General features: G+C 47.4%; 1 protein-coding gene across 2 annotated transcripts in view; it reads left to right on the top strand.

Annotated features, from left to right (window-relative positions):
• The window catches only part of shprh (SNF2 histone linker PHD RING helicase), a 169,310-nt gene that overhangs the window by 52,908 nt on the left and 89,723 nt on the right, over positions 1–26,679 (top strand). The window contains exons 9-14 of one of the 2 annotated variants that reach the window (XM_072498445.1): positions 1,104–1,811; positions 2,695–2,946; positions 4,399–4,477; positions 7,566–7,729; positions 13,527–13,783; positions 18,170–18,291. In XM_072498445.1, coding sequence (XP_072354546.1) covers positions 1,104–1,811; positions 2,695–2,946; positions 4,399–4,477; positions 7,566–7,729; positions 13,527–13,783; positions 18,170–18,291 — 1,582 coding nt within the window. Of the gene's footprint in view, positions 1–1,100; positions 1,812–2,694; positions 2,947–4,398; positions 4,478–7,565; positions 7,730–13,526; positions 13,784–18,169; positions 18,292–26,679 lie in introns of both variants that reach the window. The other variant, XM_072498444.1, reaches the window with a different exon arrangement.

Raw genomic sequence — 26,679 nt, 5'->3', positions numbered from 1 at the left:
GCAGCTCGTTAAACATTGCAACACTAATGGTAAAGAATCAGAACTTATGGCTGGTAAATCCAAATATACACAGGTAACAACAGCTACAACTAATGACTTCACAGCCTTTAATGATGACATCATCAGTGGATTTAAATAAGAAGATGCACAATAATAACTCGAAAAAACAAAGTCTAAATTTCATGGAATATGACCTTAGTTTGTGTAATTTCTCCTCTGAGATTAATTTTTGGAGTCCAGGGGCCAGATTTTCACAGAGTCGGGATGGTTCCAGAGCCATTTTTAAAATACCCAATTCTGGGACTCACCCTTGCGTTCGCAGTGCCGGTAATTTTCGGCAGTGCGGGATAATGGTATGGGGTAGGGGCCCCCACACCCTGCACTCCCGGCCTGGTTGGCTCCATTGCAGGGACAGGAAACTCCCAGCCCCCTTATGATTTCTGTTAAGTTTGGCCAGCTTCTTCATGGCTTGTGATTCACGGCCCGTCGAGATGAATTGTGAGTCATAGTCTGGATCTAAGAATTCTTTGAAATCTATGTTCAAATGGTCTTCCCCATAATCCCTCCAAGCCACCTCCATGGCCCTTTCATCCCCATTCATCCCGTAAAACTTTTAAGGCCTCAGTTAGATTGCAGTATTGGGCTCCATACTATAGGGAGGATATTGGGACCTTCGAGTATAACGCAGATTCACTAGCATGTTCATTGGGACATTCAAATCGGGGTCAAATGTAAGTGTTTAAAATGATGAAAGGATAGACGGGGTAGATAGAAGCAGATTATTTCCAGTGTTCGAAGGGTCTAGAATGAGGGATCATAAATGCAAGAGGTTTAGAACATTGGGCTAGAGAAATGTCTCACGCTTGGTTGTGGAGCAGTGGAATTCACCATCAGAGTTAGTGGTTGAGGCAGAAACTATGTCAACATTGATTAGATTAACATCTAGTTAGATTATCTGGGCAGGTAAAAGAAATATTCACGTGGAGGTTAAATCCTGACATGGACTAGTTGAACTAGGCAGCCCGTTACAGTGTTATTTCTATGTATGTATTGTGCAATTTATAGGTACTGTTTTACTTGATCTCATTGTCTCCGCTTAGAAGCCAAGCCCTGTGAAAAATGTGTTACATATTTTACTAAATAATGAGCAAGAGGTGAAAGGAGAAGAAGGTGACACAGCTTTGAATGCCACAGATCCAGGCAAACTGTTGGCGAGCCATTCTTTTGTGCGTCTCCTGGAAGATGAAACTGCTGATTGTGGAGAAACTGGGCAACACCAGAATTCAATCAAACCACCTGAAACATCACAGGACTTGGATTCAAAACAAGAGGAGGTTGTTAATGGAGGGTTAGAGAGGATTCCAACTGGACAAGGCCTCACGGAGAATAACGCAATTGATGAAATAAGAGAAAGTTCTGTTACTCCCCTGCAGCTGACCATAAATGATCGAGATTGCTCAAACGTCCTGCAGGGTGATTCTCGAAATGATCTCAATGTGCACCTTCCCTCTAAGATGACCCTTTCCTTCGACAATTCGAAGTGTCATTTTGAATGCATCTGTGGAGAAAGTGGTCTGATTGATTATAAAGCACGGGTGCAGTGTCTGAAATGCCATTTATGGCAGCATGCAGCATGTGTTAATTACAAGGAAGAAGACCTAAAGGTTAGACCCTTCTACTGCCCACACTGTCTGGTCACGATGCAACCTGTGCCCACATCTGCAACCCTCATCATCTCACCCAGTTCAATTTGCCACCAGTGGGTGGATGAAATTAACAGGCATGTGAGATCATCTTCCGTTTCCATTCTGGTAAGGAATCGTACAGTGAAAAAGAAATAAAACTGGAGTGCATTTTAAATGTATAGTTTTCATTATCATTGTCACTGCTTTATTCTTTATCATTTCTTTGTTCTCTATATATGTTAGGATTATCTATTGGGAAGTAAGCAAATAATTTTTTTTCTGTAAGTACTTTGTTGAGTGGAGCCCTGAAGTGACGCCACTGATTTGTTGTATCACAATCCTGGCTGTCAGCGCAGTTAATCCAGGAAAGGATCTTGAGGCCAAAGTATGTGGGTGCTAAATGAGTTGAGCCACCAATATGGCGGGCAGGCAGCACATGTTCATTTTGGGCCAGAGGTTCACTGACCACCATATCGGCAAAAGAAACATTGACATACATCGACTGTTCCTGAAGCAGGTGTCAAGTCCTGCTCTGAAACCAATTTCAGAAAAATCAGGTCTGCGTGTAGCTATCCAGCGGCCCTTAAAGGAACAGCAGCAGGCTGCCAACAAAAAGTGTTAGGAAAATACGTGGAATCGGGAGGTGCAGGAGTGTTGGTCCCAGAATTGCATCAGACTGTGATCCCCCGCCATCCACCGCATATTCTCCACCCCAGCTTACCACCAACCACCTCACCCCTCCGTTGCCCACCTTTTTGATGCCCCGATCACCCACCAGCCCTGTTATGAAGCACCCTATCCCTTCAGTATTTTATTCTTGTTTTATTTAAATTTATGTGACAGATAAATTTGCAAAGCAAAGTAGGTTGACTTAATTTTATAAGTAGTTAATTGTAAGATGTTTGAGTAATTGCATCCATTCTAGTGTGATTAGTTGCTGTGCTAGCTTAGAATACTTCAGTTTTTTAGAGCAGCACCTTCATTGACATTTTTGACTTCCCCTCCACAGGTGTACCAAGGAGTGAAGAAGCATGGCTTTATCCAACCTCATGCCCTGGCAAAACACGAGATAGTCATCACGACATACGATGTGCTTCGATCGGAGTTAAACTATGTTGACATTCCTCACAGCAACAGTGATGATGGGCGTCGATTACGCAAAGAGAAGCGTTACATGGCCATTCCAAGCCCGTTGGTTGCAGTGGAGTGGTGGAGGATCTGTCTGGATGAGGCTCAAATGGTGGAATGTACCACCGCCAAGGTGAGAATGTAGAAGGCAGAGTCTGTATGATGGAAAGTGACCACTTCCTGACATCGCACCGCTGATGGGGAAATTGGGTGCGTTGTCTGATTGTCCAATTATTTGTTGAAACCGGTTGGAGAATTGTTTGGAATACAGGCCCACGTTTTCAACATGTGCTCCCAGCAAGTGAGTCTCCCTGCCTGGAATGCAAAGTTTGAGAATGACCCCGATAATGTAAACTTGTGTTGACTTACTATAGTCCTCGTGACATCCTTTTCCTTTTCTTTGATTCATTCCATTCCATCCCTCCCTCTCGCCTAAACGTATGGAAAAGGAGATTTTTATTCTGATCATTTTGGACTGAATTTGAACTCTGGTTCTGAAGGAGAATGCCTAATGTCACTATCTCAGTTGCCCCCTTCATTATGCTGAAAAATGCAGAATGCAGGTATTGTACTTCACAGATCAGACATTTGTCAATTTGTCATGTATTTTTAAGGTTAATGTTCACAATATATGCACAGTGTATATTCTGTCTTGTGACAGCAGCATTACAGTATCTATAACTGCATCAGTACAGTTGTTCTTAACAGCCCACAGGTGATGAGGATCTTGCCACAAAATGTCAGCCCTCAATCAATGGTAGCACTCTGTCAGAAGGTCCTGGGTCCAATCCCCACTGCAGAGAGTTGAGTACGTATCCACCTTCTGCTTTCTCGTCAGGGTGTTAAAGATAACACATCACTATTTCGAACAAGGACAGAGACTTCTCACCTGATGTTCTGGCCAATATTTATCCCTCAGTGAACATCACAAAAACAGATGAACTGGTCTTCTTCACACTGTTGTTTGTGGGAGCTTGGCTGCCATATTTCTGACATTACAACAGCACTTCATAGACAATGCAGAACTTTATTTTTTGAAGTGTTTTGGGCTGACCTGAGGTTGTGATAGGCGCTATACAAGTGCTAGTATTTCTTAACTCCTAGAATAGAATTTCTTCAGTGCATTTCGCCCATCGAGTCTGCAACGACCCTCCGAATGAGCACACCACCTAGGCTCACTCCCCCGCTCTATCCTCGTAGCCCCATCTAACGTGCGCATCTTTGTGACACCAAGGGACAATTTTGGCATTGATCAATCCACCTAACCTGCACATCTTTGGACTGTGGAAGGAAACCGGAGCACCCGGAGGAAACCCACGCAGACACTGGGAGAAAGTGCAAACTCCATACAGACAGTCACCCAAGGCCGGAATTGAACCCAAATCCCTGGTGCTGTGAGGTAGCTGTGCTAATCACTGTGCCATTGTACCGCCCCTAAATCACCGTTATGATAAGTTTTTGAATCAAGTGTGGACAAATGAAAATTGAGACAGCTCAGTATCTTTGCTTTGAGACACGAGAATTTTCACACAAACCAGTACACATATAACATCTTTTATCTGTCCCTTGATTCTTTTCTTTTCAGGCTGCAGAAATGTGTCTACGGCTAAGTGCCATCAATCGTTGGTGTGTCACAGGAACTCCAGTCCAAAGGGGGTTAGAAGGTAAGAAGTCTCTGAATCCGAACATTTTCCCCCTATGATTCAAAGGGTCTACGCTTGAGAAGATTTCTCTCACCCAACCTATATACTGGAGTTGCATTGGATAAAGTAATTTGTATTTTACAAATGGAAATGCCTAATATAGAAAGAGAGAGAGCAGATCCTTGTTGAACAAATCCCCAAAATCCACAGTGTTGAAACTAATTAACAAACTAGCTATATGAGTAGCATGATCAGAAGTTTCATAATTGGGTGTTGGGCTAGTGTGTAAATTAAGTTTGTATAAACTGGACTTTATTAGCAAATTTAGCCCTGGCGTGCACAAAACCTTTGTGGAGAAGGATAGGAGACTGTGGTGTTCATCCTCACCAGGAATTCACTCAGAATGCATTTGGTCCTGAAGTACAGTTTTTAAAAATTTAAAGTACCCAATTCTTCTTTTTCCAATTAAGGGTGGCCAGTCCACCTACCCTACACATCTTTGGGATGTGGGGGTGAAACCCTCGTACACACGAGGAGAACGTGCAAACTCCACACGGACAGTAACCCGGGTCCTTGGCTCCGTGAGGCAGCAGTACTAACCACTGCGCCACCATGCCACCCCTAAGGTCCTGAAGTATAGTTGCTGCAAAATTATTCTTGAGGAGCTAAATCACTAAGCTGTTGTGATGTTTATTGAATTTTTAAGAGAGGACCTTTTAGTTTAGCACGGGATTGGCAGAAGCATATGATGCACGTTGCCTGTGACATGTGGAAAGCCCTGGATGTGTCCAGATGATCCATCTTGGGATGTTTTATTTTCACAGTCATTGTGGTTTGAACAAAGAACAATACAGCACAGGAACAGGCCCTTTGGCCCTCCAAGCCTGTACCTGTCATGATACCAACCTTTGCCAAAACCCTCAGCACTTCCTTGTGCCGTATCCCTCTATACCCATCCTATCCATGCGTTTGTCAAGATGCCTTTTGAACACCATAAATGTATCTGCTTCCACAACCTCCCCTAGCAGTGCGTAACAGGCACTCACCATCCTGAGTAAAAAACCTGTCTTGCACATCTCTTCTAAACTTTGCCCCATGGACCTTAAACCTATGCCCCTTGGTGACTGACCCCTCAACCTTGGGAAAGAGTGCCTGCCCATCCGCTCTATCCTTGCTCGTCATAATCTTGTAGACCTCTATCAGGTCACCCTTCAACCTCCCGTCTTTCTAATGAAAGCAGTCCGAATCTATTCAACCTCTCCACATAGCTAGCACCCTCCAGGCCAGGCAATATCCTGGTAAACCTCCTCTGCACCCTCTCCAAAGCCTCCACATCCTTCTGGTAGTGTGATGACCAGAATTGTGCACAATTTGTTGACCCGAATTTCTCAGTCTCCCTCCTGCTCTCCTTTCAAAGCCTTAACATTTAGTGTAAATGTTTCCCTCTAGTTTGTTAAAATGTTCCCCCTCACAATTCTCTGCATTCTATTTAATCTGGCACATGTCTGCTCAATCTTGTTCATGTCCACCTGAATTTAGTTACGGACCTCTTAGATCAAACAAAAAGAAGGAGCATAATTAAGTACTGAAATTTTAATATTGTGTCCCATACCCAAGTTTAGATCGCATGAGAACATCAACTAACCCCTGAATTTACAGCTTACATTCCTCCAGTCAGAGAATTAGCCATTAATTACCATGCTCTGTTTTATGTCCTTTAAACAACTTCACTCCATAGCGTCACATTCTTTAATACCATGTACCCTGATTTACCAACAAGCGAAGGGGGAATATAGAGCATTCACAAGCTAAAGATCCTTGGATGACTAAAGATATATACATTAAAATGAAACAAAAAGGAGGCTTATGATACATGTCGATTTCATTATTCCGAACCAACCTGAATTCAAAAGATAAACTGGAGAACTGAAAAGGAATTAAAAGGGACAGAGAGCAAGGACCAGAATAGATTAGTGAATGACATGAAAGGAAACGCAACTTTAAAAAAAAAAAAAATTGTTTCGATAGTCAAAAGAAGGGCGGCACGTTGGCGCAGTGGTTAGCACTCCTGCCCCATGGCGCTGAGGACCCGGGTTCGATCCCGGCCCTGGGTCACTGTCCATGTGGAGTTTGCACATTCTCCCCGTGTCTGCTTGGGTCTCACCCCACAACCCCAAAAAGATGTGCAGGGTAGGTGTATTGGCCATGCTAAACTGTCCTTCGTGTCCAAAAGGTTATGTGGGGTCACGGGGATAGGGTGGAGGCATGGGCTTAAATAGGGTGCTCTTTCCAAGGGCCGGTGCAGACCCGATGGGCCGAATGGGTTCCTTCTGCACTGTAAATTCTGTGATTCGAGGTTGTTCGTATGCAAGAATTTGAAAGTGGCAGATCAAGCTTATGCAGTTGTTAAAAAAGGTATATTGGGATCCTTGGCGTTCTAGGAGCACGGATTGCAAAAGCAAGGAATTTTTGCTAAACTCTTACAAAACACTGATTAGACACCAGCTGGAGTTTTGTGGACAATTCTGGGCACCACACTTTAGGAATGATGTCAAGGCCTTCGAGAAGGTGCTGAAGAGATTTAATAGAATGGTACTGGGGATGAAAGTATTCAGGAAAATTGGGATGGCGCTTCTTGGATCAGAGAAGATAAAGAGGAGATTTGATAGAGGCGTTCAAAATTATGAAGGAGTTCATAAAAATATTTTTATTGGTATTTTGAGTTATAGAAAGCTCTGCTTCCCTTGCTTAATTTGCTAGAATTTGATTCAGCCTTCTTCCTTTTTGGACTCTACATGTATTGATTAGAAAGCAGTCACATAGGTGTAGAAATCCTTGCCTTCCTTTGTTACTTGCATAACTTTTTCTTTTGTCTATCTTGAGATAATTAATTATTATGGATCTATGTTTCTCCAGTTTGTATAGTTATTCCTTTTGACTTATAATACGTTGAGTATCAATATGTTACATGAAAAAGTTATTTTCAGCTTATTTATTTGCTTACAAAGGCTATTCAGATTAATTTTGAGGCAACTTACTTGCACTTTTTTTGACTTTTGTAATCCACACAATTTTGCTGTATCTGATTTATTTCTCCTTCTTTCCTTAGACCTATATGGATTAGTTCTGTTTTTGGGTGTGGACCCATATTGGGTTAAACACTGGTGGGACCAACTCCTGTACCAACCTTACTGCAGGAAGAATCCTATTCCAATCTACACCCTCATTGCAAGGATCATGTGGAGAACAGCAAAAAAGGATGTGCTTGATCAGGTACACGTGCCCATCTAGATATCAGCATAAATACATTTGGATGGGGAGGATGGAAATATGCAACAGGGAGGCTCTCAGCTGGCTGAAGTTTGGCTTCTGGCCTTAATCTAAATAATCCAGACGAACCGCCAGTATCTGTCGTGCCTCCACGGGCAGCTCTCCCTTTTTTGCAGCAATGATTTTCAAGTCATCTGTCTCACCATCTAAATCCTGAGGTGGGCTGACAAACAATCACAGCTGTCAGGACTGCCCTTCCTGGTTCCTTTAATTGGCAACCATTGCTTTGGCAGAATTCTGACCAGATTAGGCCCCAACATCTTTTCTGCTCAATAAAGACTGTTTCCTCTGAGGTAGGATTGCCTAAGTTATACATTAGGTCTCTCATTTACACACTTAAAAGGACTAAGGCTTCTTTTCTCGCTGCCAGGAGCACCTGTAAAATAGCCTGGCCCAGTTTCGGGTCAGAAATGTTCTAGGTGTCTTGAGGTGTCGGCCTCATTCCATCTGTTCTACAACCACAAAATGAATGCAATGAGGTTCCGTTTGTAGCCCATTATTATAAATTAATGGAAGTGTACAATTAACATGCTGCAGAACAAATTGTTCTTTGAATCTTACTGCCAGCATATTTACAGCTAACAGTGATGATGGGCACTTCTCACGGTTCACGAGATGCAACATAGAAACTAGCAACAGGCGTAGGCCATTTGGTCTTTTGAGTCTGCTCCACTATTCAATAAGACCATGGCATCCTCTATCTCTATGCCATCTTCCTGCTTTCTCCCATGCCCCTTGATGCCATTAAAATCTAAAAAATTAGCTGTCTCTTTCTTGAATACATTCAGTGACTTGGTTCCACAGCCTTCTGTGGTAGAGAATTCCACAGGTTCACTACCCTTTGAGTGAAGAAATATTTCCTTATCTCAATCTTAAATGGTCTACCCTGTGTCCTGAGACGATGTTCCCTGGTTCTAGATTCCCCAACCAGGGAAAACATACTCCCTGCAACTCGTCTATCCAGCCTTGTTAGAATTTTAGATGTTTCAATCAGATCTCCTCTCGTCCTTCTAAACTCTAGTGAATACAGGCCCAGTCTAACCAATCTCTTATAGGACAGTCCCGACAACACCGTATCAGCCTAGTGAACCTCCACTGCACAGTAGAGTAGTAGGGCTGTATACGTAGATGATGGGTTTAATGGCGGGAAGATAGGCGCAAGGTAGATGGGAGTTCCCCACACGGGGGGGTCAAGGAGTGAGCAGGAGAAGCCGGGGTCAGTTGAAGTCAGCTGACTTGCGGAAGTAATATGGGGGGAGCAATCACGCTAGAGGGGGATCTGGCGGGGGGGGGGATAACTGGGTTGCTGCTGCAGAAATCAAAGAGGAACTGGCTAAAGAAAGGGTGGTCGGGGCTGGAATGCGCCACCTGGGGAACGAGTGGGAGCGCGGAATCGGGACGTGGGACTGGCCTAGAGAGGGTGATGGCTAGTCGACACGGGAAGGGGGCAGGTAGCCCCCTAGTGAGGCTGATCACGTGGAACGTGAGAGGCCTAAATGGACCGATTAAAAGGGCCCGAGTGCTCGCGCACTTGAAAGGACTGAGAGCAGACGTGGCTATGCTCCAGGAGACGCACCTGAAGGTGGCGGACCAAGTTAGGTTAAGGAAAGGATGGGTGGGACAGGTGTTCCATTCAGGGCTAGATGCAAAGAATAGAGGGGTGGCCATACTGGTGGGGAAACGGGTATCATTCGAAGCAAGGAGCATTGTAGCAGATAGTGGAGGCAGATATGTAATGGTGAGTGGCAGGCTGGAGGGAATGGAGGTTGTGTTGGTTAACGTATATGCCCCGAATTGGGACGATGCGGGATTTATGAGGCGGATGCTGGGACGTATACCGGACCTGGAGGTAGGAAACTTGATAATGGGGGGAGACTTCAACACCGTGCTGGACCCAGGGTTAGATAGATCCAGATCTAAGACCGGAAGAAGGCCGGCAGCGGCCAAGGTGCTTAAGGGGTTTATGGACCAAATGGGGGGAGTGGATCCATGGCGATTTCTTAGACCGAGGGCCAGGGAGTTCTCCTTCTTCTCCCATGTTCATAAGGTGTACTCCCGGATAGATTTTTTTGTTTTGGGAAGGTCGTTGATCTCGAGGGTGGAAGAAGCTGAGTATTCAGCCATAGCTATTTCGGATCATGCCCCACATTGGATGGACCTGGGACTAGGAGAGGAGAGGGAGCAGCGTGCACTCTGGCGATTAGATGTGGGATTGTTGGCGGATGAGGGAGTCTGTGGAAGAGTGCGGGGATGTATCGAGAGGTACCTGGAGGCCAATGACGATGGGGTGGTCCGAGTGGGAGTGGTAAGGGAAGCACTAAAGGCGGTGGTCAGAGGAGAGCTGATCTCCATCAGGGCCCACAAAGGGAAAACAGAGGCCAAGGAAAGGGAAAGACTACTGGGGGAGATCTTAAGGGTGGACAGAGAATTTGTGGAGACCCCGGAGGAGGGACTGTACAGGGAGAGACGACGACTCCAGACGGAGTTCGACCTTCTGACCACCAGGAGGGCGGAGGTGCTGTGGAGGAAGGCACAGGGGGTGAGGTATGAATATGGGGAAAAGGCTAGTCGCCTGTTGGCCCATCAGCTGCGAAAGAGGACAGCGGCGAGGGAGATAGGGGGAATTAGAGACGAAAAGGGAGCTACGGTGCGGAGAGCAGGGAAGATAAACGGGGTGTTTAAGACCTTTTACGAAAGACTTTATAGGTCCCAACCCCCGGAGGGAAAAGAGGAGATGTGGCAGCTCCTAGGCCAATTAAGGTTCCCGAGGGTGGAGGAGCAGGAGGCGGAAGGCCTGGGGGCACCAATTGGGGTGGACGAGGTTACCAAGAGGCTGGGGAATATGCAGGCAGGGAAGGCTCCAAGACCAGATGGGTTCCCGGTGGAATTTTATAGAAAATATGTGGACCTGCTGGCCCCGCTGTTGGTGAGGACTTTTAACGAGGCCAGGGAAGGAGGGACTCTACCCCCCGACAATGTCGGAGGCGACGATATCGCTAATTTTGAAGGGGGATAAAGATCCGCTGCACTGCGGGTCCTATAGGCCTATTTCACTATTAAATGTGGACGCCAAATTGCTAGCAAAGGTGCTGGCATCGAGGATAGAGGACTGTGTCCCGGGGGTGGTGCACGAAGACCAGACAGGATTCGTAAAGGGGAGACAACTAAATGTCAACGTGCGACGGCTATTAGGGGTGATAATGATGCCCCCAGTAGAGGGGGAGGCAGAGATAGTGGCGGCAATGGATGCAGAGAAGGCATTTGATAGGGTGGAGTGGGAGTATCTATGGGAGGTGCTGAGGAGGTTCGGGTTCGGGAACGGGTTTATTAGCTGGGTCAAACTCCTTTATGGGGCCCCAACGGCAAGTGTGGTCACGGGTCGGCAAAGATCGGAGTATTTCCGACTATACAGGGGAACAAGACAGGGATGCCCACTATCTCCATTACCGTTCGCGTTGGCAATTGAACCACTGGCCATGGCGCTGAGAGACTCCAGGAAATGGAGAGGGGTGATTAGAGGGGGAGAAGAACACCGAGTGTCACTCTACGCGGATGACCTACTGTTGTATGTGACGGACCCAGTGGGGGGGATGACAGAGGTCATGCAGATATTGAGGGAGTTCGGAGATTTCTCGGGATATAGGCTCAACATGGGGAAGAGTGAACTTTTCGTGATACACCCTGGGGACCAGAGTAGAGGGATAGATGGCCTGCCTCTAAGGAAAGTGGAAAGAAACTTTCGATACCTGGGGATTCGGATAGCCAAGAGCTGAGGAACCTTGCACAGACTTAATCTGACACGACTGGTAGAACAAATGGAAGAGAACTTCAAGAGGTGGGACATGCAGCCACTGTCACTGGCGGGCAGAGTGCAGGCAATTAAGATGATGGTCCTCCCGAGGTTCCTATTTGTATTCCAATGTCTCCCTATACTGATCACTAAGGCCTTCTTTAAAAAAATAGACAGGAGCATCACGAGCTTCGTGTGGGCAGGGAAAGTCCCGAGGGTAAGGAGGGGGTTCTTACAACGTAGCAGAGACAGAGGGGGACTGGCGCTGCCGAATTTGGGCGACTACTATTGGGCCGCCAATGTGTCGATGATCCGTAAATGGATGATAGAGGGAGAGGGAGCGGCGTGGAAAAGACTAGAGAGAAAGTCCTGTAAAGGGATGAGTCTAGAGGCACTGGTGACGGCGCCACTACCGTTCTCACCAAAAAAATTTACCACGAACCCAGTGGTGGCGGCAACATTAAATATCTGGGGACAATGGAGGCGACAGAGAGGCGTGCTGGGAGCCCTGGTGGGGTCCCCAATCAGGAACAACCATAGGTTTGCCCCAGGGAGGATGGATGGAGGATTCCAGAGCTGGCACCAGTTGGGAATTAGGAGGGTGGGAGATTTATTTATAGACGGGACGTTTGCGAGCTTGGGAGCGTTGGAGGAAAAGTATAAGCTGCCCCGGGGAAATTTCTTTAGGTATATGCAGGTGAGGGCGTTCACAAGACAACAGGTGAGGGAATTTCCATTGCTCCCGACACAGGGGATCCAGGATAGAATGCTCTCGGGGGTGTGGGTCGGGGAGGGCCAGGTGTCAGAGATATACCGAGAGATGAGAGAAGAGGGGGAGGAGCTGGTGGGCGAACTAAAAGGAAAGTGGGAAGAAGAGCTCGGGGAGGAGATAGAGGAGGGTCTGTGGGCTGATGCCCTAAGCAGGGTAAATTCCTCTTCCTCGTGTGCCAGGCTTAGCCTGATTCAATTTAAGGTGCTACATAGAGCACACATAACGGGAGCAAGGTTGAGCAGGTTCTTCGGAGTGGAGGACAAGTGTGGGAGGTGCGGCGGAAGCCCGGCAAACCACACACATGTTTTGGCTGTGCCCGGCACTAGAGGGGTATTGGAGGGGAGTGACGGGAGTGATTTCGAAGGTGGTGAAGGTCCGGGTCAAACCAGGCTGGGGGTTAGCTCTATTTGGAGTTGCGGATGAGCCGGGAGTGCAGGAGGCGAAAGAGGCCGATGTCGTGGCCTTTGCGTCGCTAGTAGCCCGGCGCAGGATCCTACTCATGTGGAAGGAAGCGAAACCCCCCGGACTAGAGGCCTGGATAAACGATATGGCGGGGTTCATAAAACTGGAGCAGATTAAGTTTGCACTGAGAGGATCGGCTCAAGGGTTCACCAGAAGGTGGCAACCGTTCCTCGACTACCTAGCGGAACGTTAGAGGGAAGATAGATGACCAGCAGCAGCAACCCAGGGGGGAGGGGGGGGGGGGGGGGGGGGGGGGGGGGGCGGGGGGGGGGGCGAAGGGGGGAGGGGAAAGTTTCATTTTATGTTAATTGATTAGTTTACCATGTTGGTTAGTTACTTTTTACATGTACTGCTAAATTTTTAAAAATGCTTTGATGTGTAAGGGGGAAAAAAAATTGTGATCGAAAAATTTCAATAAAACATATTTTTAAAAAAAATAGATGATGGGTTATTGAATTGCAACTGGGGGTAGTTGTAACATTTAAATAATTTCTCACCACCATTTCCAGGATTTTAGAAGCTGGTGGGAATATTGGGATTGGGATGACTAATTCTTTGCCACTTTCTCCTGCTACTTGGAGGAATGCCACCTCGACATTTCACAGCGGAGTCGTTTCTGCTGAAAGTTTCTGTTTCGGCTGAGTGTTGATGGGTTTGATCAGCAAATTGGGCATCTGTTCCACCCCATCCTCACCCGGGTGTTGCTTTTTCCCCAGATCCAGATTCCCGCTCAGACTGAGGAAGTTCACTGGCTGCAGTTCTCACCAGTGGAAAGGCACTTCTACCATCGGCAGCATGAAATTTGTTCCCAGGACGCACTGCAGAAGCTCAGGAAAATTTCCGATTGGAGTATCAAGTTGAGCAGCCTGGACAGACGGACAGTTGGCTCCATTCTGTATCCCTTGCTGAGATTAAGACAGGCGTGCTGTCATCCGCAGGCTGTACGAGGAGAGTTCCTTCCACTTCAGAAAAGGTATATGTACAGAGAAGATGGAACAGGGGAAAAACACAATTCAACTGGCTCCAAACATTGGGGCCATAACATTTCCCAGTCATTGTGAGGCAATGTTTAAGTCACACAACACATCTGTGCAGAGAAAGGTCAACGTGGAGACTGGCTACTCGGCTCACCCAACCCACACTGACATTTACCCTCAATGTGACGAAAGAGTCCCAGATCTTCCGGAGACTGGATGTACAGCCCAAGAAGTGCATTGGGACCCAGCGGGAGTCCTGACACGCTGGCCTCCATGAGAATGGCCTGGGAAGTTCAAACTTCCAATGGTCCCTGTTCCCTGAGACCCTGAAAAAGTCTCCAACTCTGGGTTAGAGTTCTCTGTGGGGAAGCTTTTCTTGTTGTCTCTTTTATATTTAATTATGTACTTATATTTAATTATGTATCTATTTGGGCAGCACGGTAGCACATGTGGCTAGAACTGTGGCTTCACAGCGCCAGGGTCCCAGGTTCGATTCCCAGCTGGGTCACTGTCTGTGTGGAGGCTGCACGTTCTTCCCATGTCTGCGTGGGTTTCCTCCGGGTGCTCCGGTTTCCTCCCACAGTCCAAAGACGTGCAGGTTAGGTGAATTGGCCATGATAAATTGCCCTGTGTCCAAAAGGAAAAAAAGGTTAGGAGGGGTTATTGGGTTCCGGGGATAGGGTGGAAGGGAGGGCTTAAGTGGGTGGGTGCAGATTCGATGGGCTGAATGGCCTCCTTCTGCACTGTATGTTCTATGTATCTATGTATGTATCTGTGGCTCTTTCTTCTTAGCTTAAATAGTTATGTGGAAGTGGATTCAAAGGTGACTTTTAAAAATGAATATTAGCACAGTGGGGAAAGAGTGAGTAAGTGGGACTAATTGGATAGCTCCCTCAAAGAACCGCCACAGGCAGAATGGGCCAGAAGTGGCCGCGATCAGTTCTATTATTCCATTGGAAACAGTCTGTAATATCAGGCCTTTTTCAATTTCAAACACGCCTTAATTTGTGTCATCTTAATTTTAAAAAATACCCACACTTTCAAATATTTTCTAAACACTTCAATGAGCATCTATGGATTCTTTGTGTGGCCACTGTGAGCACAAACATAATGAATTTGTCACTTTGTTTCCTAACAAAATCCTGTTTCCAGGATATTGGGTTGACTGGGTGGGGCGGGGAGTGAGGATGCAGTGATTTAATTCTGGAGGTGACCGGCTGGATGTATCATTTGCGATTTTTGTAATTAAAAACAAAATACTGGAAGACGCTTGGGTGAGGATCTGTCTATCCATGACCTGGAAATCATTCCCCTCTCTAAATACTGCCTGGCCCATTGATTGTTTTCTTTTCAGATTTGTAGCATCCACTATATTTTCCTTTTTGGGAAGGTCATATTTTCATATTTATCCGGTCATAGAGTCATAGTCATAGAGGCCTACAGCAGAGAAAAGGCCCTTCGGCTCAATGCTTCTGCGCCGGTCAAAAACAGCCACCTAACTATTCTAATCTAATTTTCCAGCATGTGGCCCATAGCCCTGTATGCCTTGGCATTGCAAGTTCACATCTAAATACTTCTTAAATGTTATGAGGGTTCTCTGCCTCCACCACCCTTTCGGACAGTGAGTTCCAGACTCCCACCACCCTCTGGGTGAACATTTTTTCCCCTCACATCCCTTCTAAATCTCCTGCCTCTTACCTTAAATCTATGCCCCCTGGTCATTGATCCTCAACAAAGGGCAAAAAATTCTTCCTGTCTACTTTATATATGCCCCTCATAATTTTATACATCTCAATCATGTTCCCCCTCAGCCTCCTCTGCTCCAAGGAAAACAACCCCAATCTGCCCAATCTCTCTTTATAGCTAAAATTCTCCAGCTCAGGCAACTTCCTGGTAAATCTTCTCTACACTCTTTCCAGAGCTGTCACATCCCTCCTGTAATGTGGATTCCAGAATTGCACACAGACTCTAGCTGTAGCCTAACCAATGTTTGATACAGTTCCAGCATAATCTCCCTGCTCTTAAACTCCACGCCTCAGCTATTAAAGGCAAGTATACCATAGGCCTTCTTAACCAGCGTATCCACCTGCTCTGCTATCTTCGGAGACCAGTGTGCATGCAGACCAACGTCCCTCTGCTCCTCTGTGCTTCCCAGGGTCCTGCTGTTTATCATGTATTCCCTTGACTTGTTTGTCCTGCCCAAGTGCATCGCCTCACACTTATCCAGTAGCCACTGATCAGACCATCTGACCAGCCCATCTGTATCCTTCTGGAATCTCAGGCAATCCTTCTCACTATTTACCACCCCACCAATTTTCATATCATCTGCGAACTTACTGACCAATCCCTTAATAATAGCTTTAATTGGACAATCCCTCCGTTATCTTTCTGCCCTTTCTGCCTTCTTGGGCATTCCGATCCCAATGTAAATGTTATATCTAATCTTCCTGAACGCCTTCAACTAATAGAATGATGTGCTATACACCTACTTATCTGTAAATATACCGAATCGTAGGTACCTATTTATCTTAAAAAAGAAAGAAGCACCTTTCAGAACCTCGGGATGTCCTGAATTGCTTTTCTACCAATGGTGTACTTTTAATGTGTAGTCAGTTATAAAGTAGCCAGTTGGTGTTCAGCCAGCTCCCACAAACAGCTATTAAAATAAAATTGTATTTTTTAATTGTCAGTTAATGGAATAATAGTAACCAGGACCCCAAGGGCAGCACGGTAGCACAGTGGTTAGCACAGCTGCTTCACAGCTCCAGGATCCCAGGTTCGATTCCCGGCGTGGGTCACTGTCTGTGTGGAGTCTGCGTGGGTTTCCTCTGGGTGCTCCGGTTTCCTCCCACAGCCCAAAGATGTGCAGGTTAGGTGGATTAGCCATGATAAATTGTCCTTGGTGTCTAAAAAGGTTGGGAGGGATTACTGAGTTACAGGGATAGGATGGAGGCGTGGGCTTAAGTAGGTGCACTTTCCAAGGGCCGGTGCAGACTCGATGGCCATCTAGCCTCCTTCTGCACTGTAAATTCTATGATTCTATGATTTCCTGCTCTATCTCGAGTTGTGCCGTGCAACCTCTTGAGAGGGAAGATGGGGCCTCCTCTTAAGGAAGGTCCCATCTGAAAGATAGCATCTTTCACAGTGCAGCATTCCCTTGGTACTGTGATCATAGTACTTAGTTGTATGCAGGTACGGAAGCCTAACGTGCAGGTGCAGCAAGCTATTGGGACGGATAATGAAATGTTAGCTTTTATCGAAAGAGGATTTGCGTACAGGAGTAGTGAAGTCTTACTTTAATTGTATAGAAGCACCTGGAGTACTGTGTGCCCTTACCTCAGAAAGGATATTATTACCTTAGAGGGAGTGCAAAAAAAGGTTCACCAGACTTGTTTCTGGGATGGCGGGACTGCCTTGTGAATTGAGACTGTGCCTGTATTCTCTAGAGTTTCGAAGGATGAGACGTGATCGCATTGAAACCTACAAAATACTTAAAGGAATAGACAGGGTAGATGCAGGTAAGATGTTTGGTTGGGTGTCCAGAACCAGGGGCCGCAACTTCAAAATAAGGGGGATGAGGAGAAATTTCTTTACACAGAGGGTTGTGAATCTGGAATTCTCTACCCTCCAAGGGCTGTGGAAGCTCGGTCATTGAGTATGTTTAAAGTAGAGATTGATAAATTTCTGATTAACAATAACATTAAGGGTTATGGGAAGTGTCTGATCAGCCATGGTTGTACTGTGGTGCAGCAGGTTCGATGGGCTGAATGGCCTACTCCTATTCCTAGATGGTGGGCATTAACTGGGGATTCATTCTATGTAAATAGAATAAATAGGTTGAAACAGTGGTTGTTGGGTTAGGAGGTGTATGTTTGGAATGTGTATCTCTGTAAATAAATGCATGTAAAAGTGTGCAAAGAAAGGCCTCAGTTCATTACCTACCTTTCTGAAATAAAACATACCCCGGTGGAGTGTTAGCTGACGGTTTGTGCTCAAATCTCTGGAGCGTGTCTAGAACCTAGAACCTCTTGACTTCAAGGCAAGAGTGCCACCAACTGAGCCGCAACTGGCATTGCAGGACGTGTGCTTTGCAGGACGTGTGCTTTGCAGGACGTGTGCTTTGCAGGACGTGTGCTTTGCAGGACGTGTGCTTTGCAGGACGTGTGCTTTGCAGGACGTGTGCTTTGCAGGACGTGTGCTTTGCAGGACGTGTGCTTTGCAGGACGTGTGCTTTGCAGGACGTGTGCTTGCAGGACGTGTGCTTTGCAGGACGTGTGCTTTGCAGGACGTGTGCTTTGCAGGACGTGTGCTTGCTTTCGAGCTGGCAAATGCAAAGTTTGGCACATTCTTTACCCAGATTATTTATGCTTTTGTGATTGCAGTACCATGACGATGGAAGAACTCTTAAAGTCTCTTCAGAAAAAATGTTGCACAGAGTGTGAAGAGGCTCATCGGCAGCTAGTGAGTGCTCTTAATGGATTGGCTGGCATTCATATCATCAGAGGTAGATACATTTTCTCTAAGTGGGTTTTATGCCTCTAAATATATGAAGTAAATATGAATCCACTTATTTTAGTAGATAAAGGGGATAAAGGCTATGGGAATAAGACAGGTATATTTCATCAAAACTTTGCATGTACCAAAATGGACTGCTTGGGTTGAATGATCAGTTTGTTTCTGCATTGTACTTGTATGTATTTCTATATAGCACAAACTTAATATGAACATGCTAGCTTAATTTATGTATATGGGCCAGAGTGGTCCACTCAATGGGCAACAGTTTGCCCGTTCATTTTAAGAGATGAAAAATTACAAGCTGACAAACTCTGGAACGAAGTACCCAAGCTACTATTCAAACCCAAAAATGCTAACTGTTATACCAGGCGCCATTTACCCGGTGCGTCTCGCTGGAATCGGAACAAGACACGGCCGGCTCCCGGGATTCCCGACAGTCGTTACGCCATGCGAGATCTAACAAGGTCTCGTGAGATGTTGTGATCTGGTTCGGGCCACAATGGGCAGAACCCAGACTCGTGAGGTTAAGGGAGTTTAAAAACCCTGCAAACACCGGATTGAACTGGCTCCCGGATACTACTGATTTCACCGAGGATACCCCGGCCGGGTGCCGTTCAGCACTGGTTCCCACAAACGGGACCAGGCGGAAAGGCATTTTGTGGGGGAGAGGGGGTGGGGGGTTAGAGGCTCCCGGGTTGCTGCCATCTGGGCAGGATGGCACCCTGGCACTAGTGCCAACCTGGCACTGCCCAGGTGACATTTTCCTACGCCAGGAATCGGGCCCAAGGATGCCCTGCCCATGTGAGATGGTGTACGGGGGGGGCTAAAGGACCGCCCGGCAGATGAGTTATGACGTTGGGAGAGTCCAGGATTAGCACCAGGGGGGTCGAGAGATGCATGTTTAGATACCTCCAGGTATGAAGCTTTGTGAAGAGAATATTCTCTGGTTTCCGGTGTTGGCACCATCGTCCTTATCGGAGAGGAGTCTCTCCTGTTGGGGTCGGAGGAGGGCCACATATCTGGCATGTACGATAGGATCATTGAGTTCGGTGGAAGGGGTAAAGGCTAAATTGGTGAAGGAATTGGGGCCAATACTGGAGGAGGAGGTATGGAGTGAGGCGCTGTGGAGGGTGAATGCCACGTCATCGTTTGCGAGACTGAGCCTGATACATCTCAAAGTAGTGTTTCGAATGCACCTCACTAAAGCTAGGCCGAATCTAGGCCTAGGTTAAGTGCTCTTTTAGAGGGTCGGTGCAGACTCGATGGGCCGAATGACGACCTCCTGCTGTAGGGATTCTATGAGTCTGTTTTTTGAAGGGGTGAAAGAGAGGTGTGAGCGCTGCTCGAGGGGGCCCGCACACCACACATACATGTTCTGGTCATATTCCAAATTGGGGGGTTTTGACAGTCGTTTTTAACACCAGGTCGGCAATATTAAGTATTGAGCTGGAGCCTTGACCTTTGGTGGCTATTTTTGGAATTTTGGATGTGCAAGAGTTGCGGATGGCGATAGGTGCGGAGGCGAATGTTCTTACCTTCGCCTTGTTGGTTGCTAGGAGGCGGATCCTGCTGGGGTGGGGTCTAGCAACGCTGCCGAGTGCTTCGGCATGGCTAGGGGATTTGATGGAATTTTTGCCTCAAGGTCAAATACACCTGAGGGATCAATTGAAGGGTTCTACTGGAAATGCTGGCCGTTTATATTGTATTTCAAAGAGTTGTCGCTGTTAGCTGTTGAGGGGTGGGGAAGGAAGTGAAGGGAAGGGGCGGTGACGAGGGGGGAGGGAGGTGGGGGGAGGGGAGGGGGTTGTTGTTTGGGGTTCTGGTTGTTTGCGTATGGTTTGTAGTTTTTTGTAATTTTGTATAAAATGTTAAAACTTTAATTAAAACATTTTCAAAACAGAGAATTACGTCCCGATCGCTGCCTCGGCCAGGCATTCCCCATCTTTTTGGGTTGCGGAGGTAAGACCCACGCAGACGCTGGGAGAATGTGCAAACATCCACACGGGCAGTGGCCAGGGCTGGGATTGAACCCGGGTCGAGGCAGCAGTGCTAACGACCGTGCTGCCCGAGGGAGCGACCCCTCTAATCTGCACATTCTCCCAGTGTCTGCGTGAATCTCACCCTCACAACACAAAGATGTGCAGGGTAGGTGGATTGGCCACACTAAATTGTCCCTTAATTTAAAAAATATAGTGATTTGATAATCAATTTTTTTAAATCAATAGCGTGTTTGAGACAATAATAATAATCGATTTTCTTGCCAAATGGCTATTTTACCCATAGATCTGTGGTGATGCCTTAATGCTTAATTATGTCGACATTTTAAAAAAACAAAAAAATTATATTTATTAAAGTTTTTTAACAAAACAATTTTTCCCCCCTTACAAACAATATCCCCCCCCCCCCCCGTAACAAAAGAACACAAAATCGCCCTGAGCAAGATATATACATGGTAAGGTGATATATTTACATAGCTTTACACACTGGCTCTCGCCCGTTCGTGCCAGTTTCCCCCACCCTCCATGTTATCCCCCGCTCGTCCGTCCCCTCAAGCAATCTCTCGTCCCGTCCACCCCCCCTCCCCCCGTTCCCCCCCCCAGGGTTGCTGCTGCTGCTGACTGACCTTCCTCTAACGCTCCACGAGGTAGTCTAGGAACGGTTGCCACCGCCTGTAGAACCCCTTAAGGCAAACTTAATCCTCTCCAACTTTATGAACCCAGCCACGTCGTTTGTCCAGGCCTCCACGCTAGGGGGCTTCGCCTCCTTCCACATTAGCAAGATCCTTCGCCGGGCTACCAGGGACGCAAAGGCCAGAATGCCGGCCTCTTTCGCCTCCTGCACTCCCGGCTTGTCCACGACTCCAAATATTGCTAGCCCCCAGCTTGGCTTGACCCGGACTTTCACCACCTGAGATATTGCTCCCGCCACTCCTCTCCAGAACCCCTCCAGTGCCGGACATGTCCAGAACATGTGGACATGGTTTGCCGTGCTCCCTGAACATCTTCCGCATCTGTCCGCTACCCCAAAGAACCTACTCAACCTCGCCCCCGTCAGGTGCGCTCTGTGAACCACCTTAAATTGTATCAGGCTGAGCCTGGCACATGAGGAGGAGGAATTAACCCTACCCAGGGCGTCAGCCCACAAACCTTCCTCGATCTCCTCCCCCAGCTCCTCCTCCCAGTCACCCTTCAACTCTTCTGCTAACGCTTCCCCCTCTTCTTTCATCTCTTGGTGTATTGCCGAAACCTTGCCCTCCCCGACCCATACACCAGAGATCACCCTGTCTTGAATTTCTTGTGTCGGGAGCAGCGGGAATTCCCTGACCTGTCGCCTCACAAAAGCCCTCACCTGCATATATCTGAATGCATTTCCCGGGGGTAGCTCAAACTTCTCCTCCAGTGCCCCTAGGCTCGCAAATGTCCCGTCGATGAACAGGTTCCCCATTCTTCTAATCCCCGCCCGGTGCCAGCCCTGGAACCCCCCGTCCATCTTCCCCGGGACAAACCGGTGGTTACCCCTGAAAAGGGACCACACCGAGGCTCCCACTGCACCCCTATGCCGCCTCCACTGGCCCCAGATCCTTAACGTTGCCGCCACCACCGGGCTCGTGGTGTACTTTGATGGCGAGAGCGGCTGCGGTGCCGTCACCAGCTCCCCCAAGCTCGTTCCTTTGCAGGACGCCATCTCCATCCTCTTCCATGCCGCCCCCTCTCCCTCCATAACCCACTTACGGATCATCGCCACGTTTGCTGCCCAGTAGTAGCTCCCTAGGTTTGGCAGCGCCAGCCCTCCTCTGTCCCTACTGCGTTCCAGGAACCCTCTCCTTACCCTCGGGGTCTTGTTCGCCCACACAAACCCCATAATACTCCTACCTACTCTCTTGAAAAAGCCCTTGGTAATCACGATGGGGAGGCACTAGAACACAAACAAAAACCTCGGAAGGACCACCATTTTGACCGACTGCACTCTACCCGCCAACGAGAGCGGCAACATGTCCCATCTTTTGAAGTCCACCTCCATTTGGTCCACCAACCTCGTCAGATTCAATTTGAGTAGGGCCCCCCAGCTCCTGGCTATCTGGATCCCTAGATACCGAAAAAACCCCTCCGCCCTCCTCAGCGGTAGGTCCCCTATCCCTCTTTAGAACATAGAACATAGAACAATACAGCGCAGTACAGGCCCTTCAGCCCTCGATGTTGCACCGAAACAAAAGCCATCTAACCTACACTATGCCATTATCATCCATATGTTTATCCAATAAACTTTTAAATGCCCTCAATGTTGGCGAGTTCACTACTGTAGCAGGTAGGGCATTCCACGGCCTCACTACTCTTTGCGTAAAGAACCTACCTCTGACCTCTGTCCTATATCTATTACCCCTCAGTTTAAAGTTATGTCCCCTCGTGCCAGCCATATCCATCCGCGGGAGAAGGCTCTCACTGTTCACCCTATCCAACCCCCTGATCATTTTGTATGCCTCTATTAAGTCTCCTCTTAACCTTCTTCTCTCCAACGAAAACAACCTCAAGTCCATCAGCCTTTCCTCATAAGATTTTCCCTCCATACCAGGCAACATCCTGGTAAATCTCCTCTGCACCCGCTCCAAAGCCTCCACGTCCTTCCTATAATGCGGTGACCAGAACTGTACGCAATACTCCAAATGCGGCCGTACCAGAGTTCTGTACAGCTGCAACATGACCTCCCGACTCCGGAACTCAATCCCTCTACCAATAAAGGCCAACACTCCATAGGCCTTCTTGACAACCCTATCAACCTGGGTGGCAACTTTCAGGGATCTATGTACATGGACACCTAGATCCCTCTGCTCATCCACACTTTCAAGAACTTTATCATTAGCCAAATATTCCGCATTCCTGTTATTCCTTCCAAAGTGAATCACCTCACACTTCTCTACATTAAACTCCATTTGCCACCTCTCAGCCCAGCTCTGCAGCTTATCTATATCCCTCTGTAACCTGCTACATCCTTCCACACTATCGACAACACCACCGACTTTAGTATCGTCTGCAAATTTACTCACCCACCCTTCTGCGCCTTCCTCTAGGTCATTAATAAAAATGACAAACAGCAACGGCCCCAGAACAGATCCTTGTGGTACTCCACTTGTGACTGTACTCCATTCTGAACATTTCCCATCAACCACCACCCTCTGTCTTCTTTCAGCTAGCCAATTTCTGATCCACATCTCTAAATCACCCTCAATCCCCAGCCTCCGTATTTTTTGCACTAGCCTACCGTGGGGAACCTTATCAAACGCTTTGCTGAAATCCATATACACCACATCAACTGCTCTATCCTCGTCTACCTGTTCAGTCACCTTCTCAAAGAACTCAATAAGGTTTGTGAGGCATGACCTACCCTTCACAAAGCCATGCTGACTATCCCTGATCATATTATTCCTATCTAGATGATTATAAATCTTGTCTCTTATAATCCCCTCCAAGACTTTACCCACTACAGACGTGAGGCTCACCGGTCTATAGTTGCCGGGGTTGTCTCTGCTCCCCTTTTTGAACAAAGGGACCACATTTGCTGTCCTCCAGTCCTCTGGCACTATTCCTGTAGCCAATGATGACATAAAAATCAAAGCCAAAGGTCCAGCAATCTCTTCCCTGGCCTCCCAGAGAATCCTAGGATAAATCCCATCAGGTCCCGGGGACTTATCTATTTTCAGCCTGTCCAGAATTGCCAACACCTCTTCCCTACGTACCTCAATGCCATCTATTCTATTAGCCTGGGGCTCAGCATTCTCCTCCACAACATTATCTTTTTCCTGAGTGAATACTGACGAAAAATATTCATTTAGTATCTCGCCTATCTCTTCAGACTCCACACACAATTTCCCATCCCTGTCCTTGACTGGTCCTACTCTTTCCCTAGTCATTCGCTTATTCCTGACATACTTATAGAAAGCTATTGGGTTTTCCTTGATCCTTCCTGCCAAATACTTCTCATGTCCCCTCCTTGCTCGTCTTAGCTCTCTCTTTAGATCCCTCCTCGCTACCTTGTAACTATCCATCGCCCCAACCGAAACTTCACACTTCATCTTCACATAGGCCTCCTTCTTCCTCTTAACAAGAGATTCCACTTCCTTGGTAAACCACGGTTCCCTCGCTCGACGCCTTCCTCCCTGTCTGACCGGTACATACTTATCAAGAACACGCAGTAGCTGATCCTTGAACAAGCCCCACTTATCCAGTGTGCCCAACACTTGTAGCCTACTTCTCCACCTTATCCCCCCCAAGTCACGTCTAATGGCATCATAATTGCCCTTCCCCCAGCTATAACTCTTGTCCTGCGGTGTATACTTATCCCTTTCCATCATTAACGTAAACGTCACCGAATTGTGGTCACTGTCCCCAAAGTGCTCTCCTACCTCCAAATCCAACACCTGGCCTGGTTCATTACCCAAAACCAAATCCAACGTGGCCTCGCCTCTTGTTGGCCTGTCAACATATTGTTTCAGGAAACCCTCCTGCACACACTGTGCAAAAAAACGACCCATCTATTGTACTCGAACTATATCTTTTCCAGTCAATATTTGGAAAGTTAAAGTCTCCCATAATAACTAACCTGTTACTTTCGCTCTTATCCAGAATCATCTTCGCCATCCTTTCCTCTACATCCCTAGAACTATTAGGAGGCCTATAAAAAACTCCCAACAGGGTGACCTCTCCTTTCCTGTTTCTAACTTCAGCCCATACTACCTCGGAAGAAGAGTCCCCATCTAGCATCCTCTCCGCCACCGTAATACTGCTCTTGACTAGCAGCGCCACACCTCCCCCTCTTTTGCCTCCTTCTCTGAGCTTACTAAAACACCTAAACCCCGGAACCTGCAACATCCATTCCTGTCCCTGCTCTATCCATGTCTCCGAAATGGCCACAACATCGAAGTCCCAGGTACCAACCCATGCTGCCAGTTCCCCTACCTTGTTTCGTATACTCCTGGCATTGAAGTAGTCACACTTCAAACCACCTACCTGAACACTGGCCCCCTCCTGCGACGTCAAATCTGTGCTCCTGACCTCTATACTCTCATTCTCCCGTACCCTAAAACTACAATCCAGGTTCCCATGCCCCTGCTGCATTAGTTTAAACCCCCCAAAGAGCACTAACAAATCTCCCCCCCAGGATATTTGTGCCCCTCAGGTTCAGATGTAGACCATCCTGTCTGTAGAGGTCCCACCTTCCCCAGAAAGAGCCCCAGTTATCCAGAAATCTGAATCCCTCCCGCCTGCACCATCCCTGTAGCCACGTGTTTAAATGCTCTCTCTCCCTATTCCTCATCTCACTATCACGTGGCACGGGCAACAACCCAGAGATAACAACTCTGTTTGTTCTAGTTCTGAGCTTCCATCCTAGCTCCCTGAAAGCCTGCCTGACAAACTTGTCCCCTTTCCTACCTATGTCGTTAGTGCCAATGTGGACCACGACTTGGGGCTGCTCCCCCTCCCCCTTAAGAACCCGGAAAACACGATCCGAGACATCACGTACCCTTGCACCTGGGAGGCAACATACCAAACGTGAGTCTCTCACGCTCCCACAAAATCTCCTATCTGTGCCCCTGACTATAGAGTCCCCAATTACTAATGCTCTGCTCCTCTCCCCCCTTCCCTTCTGAGCAACAGGGACAGACTCCATGCCAGAGGCCCGTACCCCATGGCTTACCCCTGGTAAGTCCCCCCCCCCCCCCCCAAGTATCCAAAGCGGTATACTTGTTTCTCAGGGGAACGACCGCAGGGGATCCCTGCACTGACTGCTTTTTCCCAGTCCCTCTTACAGTTACCCACCTATCTCCAATCTTTGGTGTAACTAATTCCCTGAAGCTGCTATCTATGACACCTTCTGCCTCCCGAATGATCCGAAGTTCTTCCAACTCCAGCTCCAGTTCCCTAACTCGGTCTTGGAGGAGCTGGAGATGGCAGCACTTCCTGCAGGTAAAATCAGCAGGGACACTAACTGCATCCCTCACCTCAAACATCCTGCAGGAGGAACATTGCACTCCCTTCCCTGCCATTCCTCTTACTTTCTACCAAGATCTGGCTAACAACTAAATTACATTTTTATAAAAAATAATAATAATATAATAAAATATGGTACTTACCTCAGACCAATGGGTTTTATTATTAGGTTAGAGGAGGAGGGCGGGTGGGAGCCACTACACGTGTAGTGTCTCGGGTTTCCTCTCCACCAGAATTTATTGGTGAGGGTCTTCCCAGACGTCCGCGGGTCGACTTCCTGTTCCCGCCTAAAAAAATAATTAAAAAAAAAAAGAAAAATTCTCAGCTCCTGCTGAAATTGACTAACCAGCCAGCTCCACTCCCGCCGAAATCGACTGGCCTGCCCCTGCAAAGAC

This window comes from Scyliorhinus torazame, chromosome 4 (assembly GCF_047496885.1).
Source record: "Scyliorhinus torazame isolate Kashiwa2021f chromosome 4, sScyTor2.1, whole genome shotgun sequence".
NCBI lineage: Eukaryota > Metazoa > Chordata > Chondrichthyes > Carcharhiniformes > Scyliorhinidae > Scyliorhinus > Scyliorhinus torazame.
The sequence above is the reverse complement of the archived record's forward strand: the minus strand, read 5'-3'. Positions and strand labels throughout refer to the sequence as shown.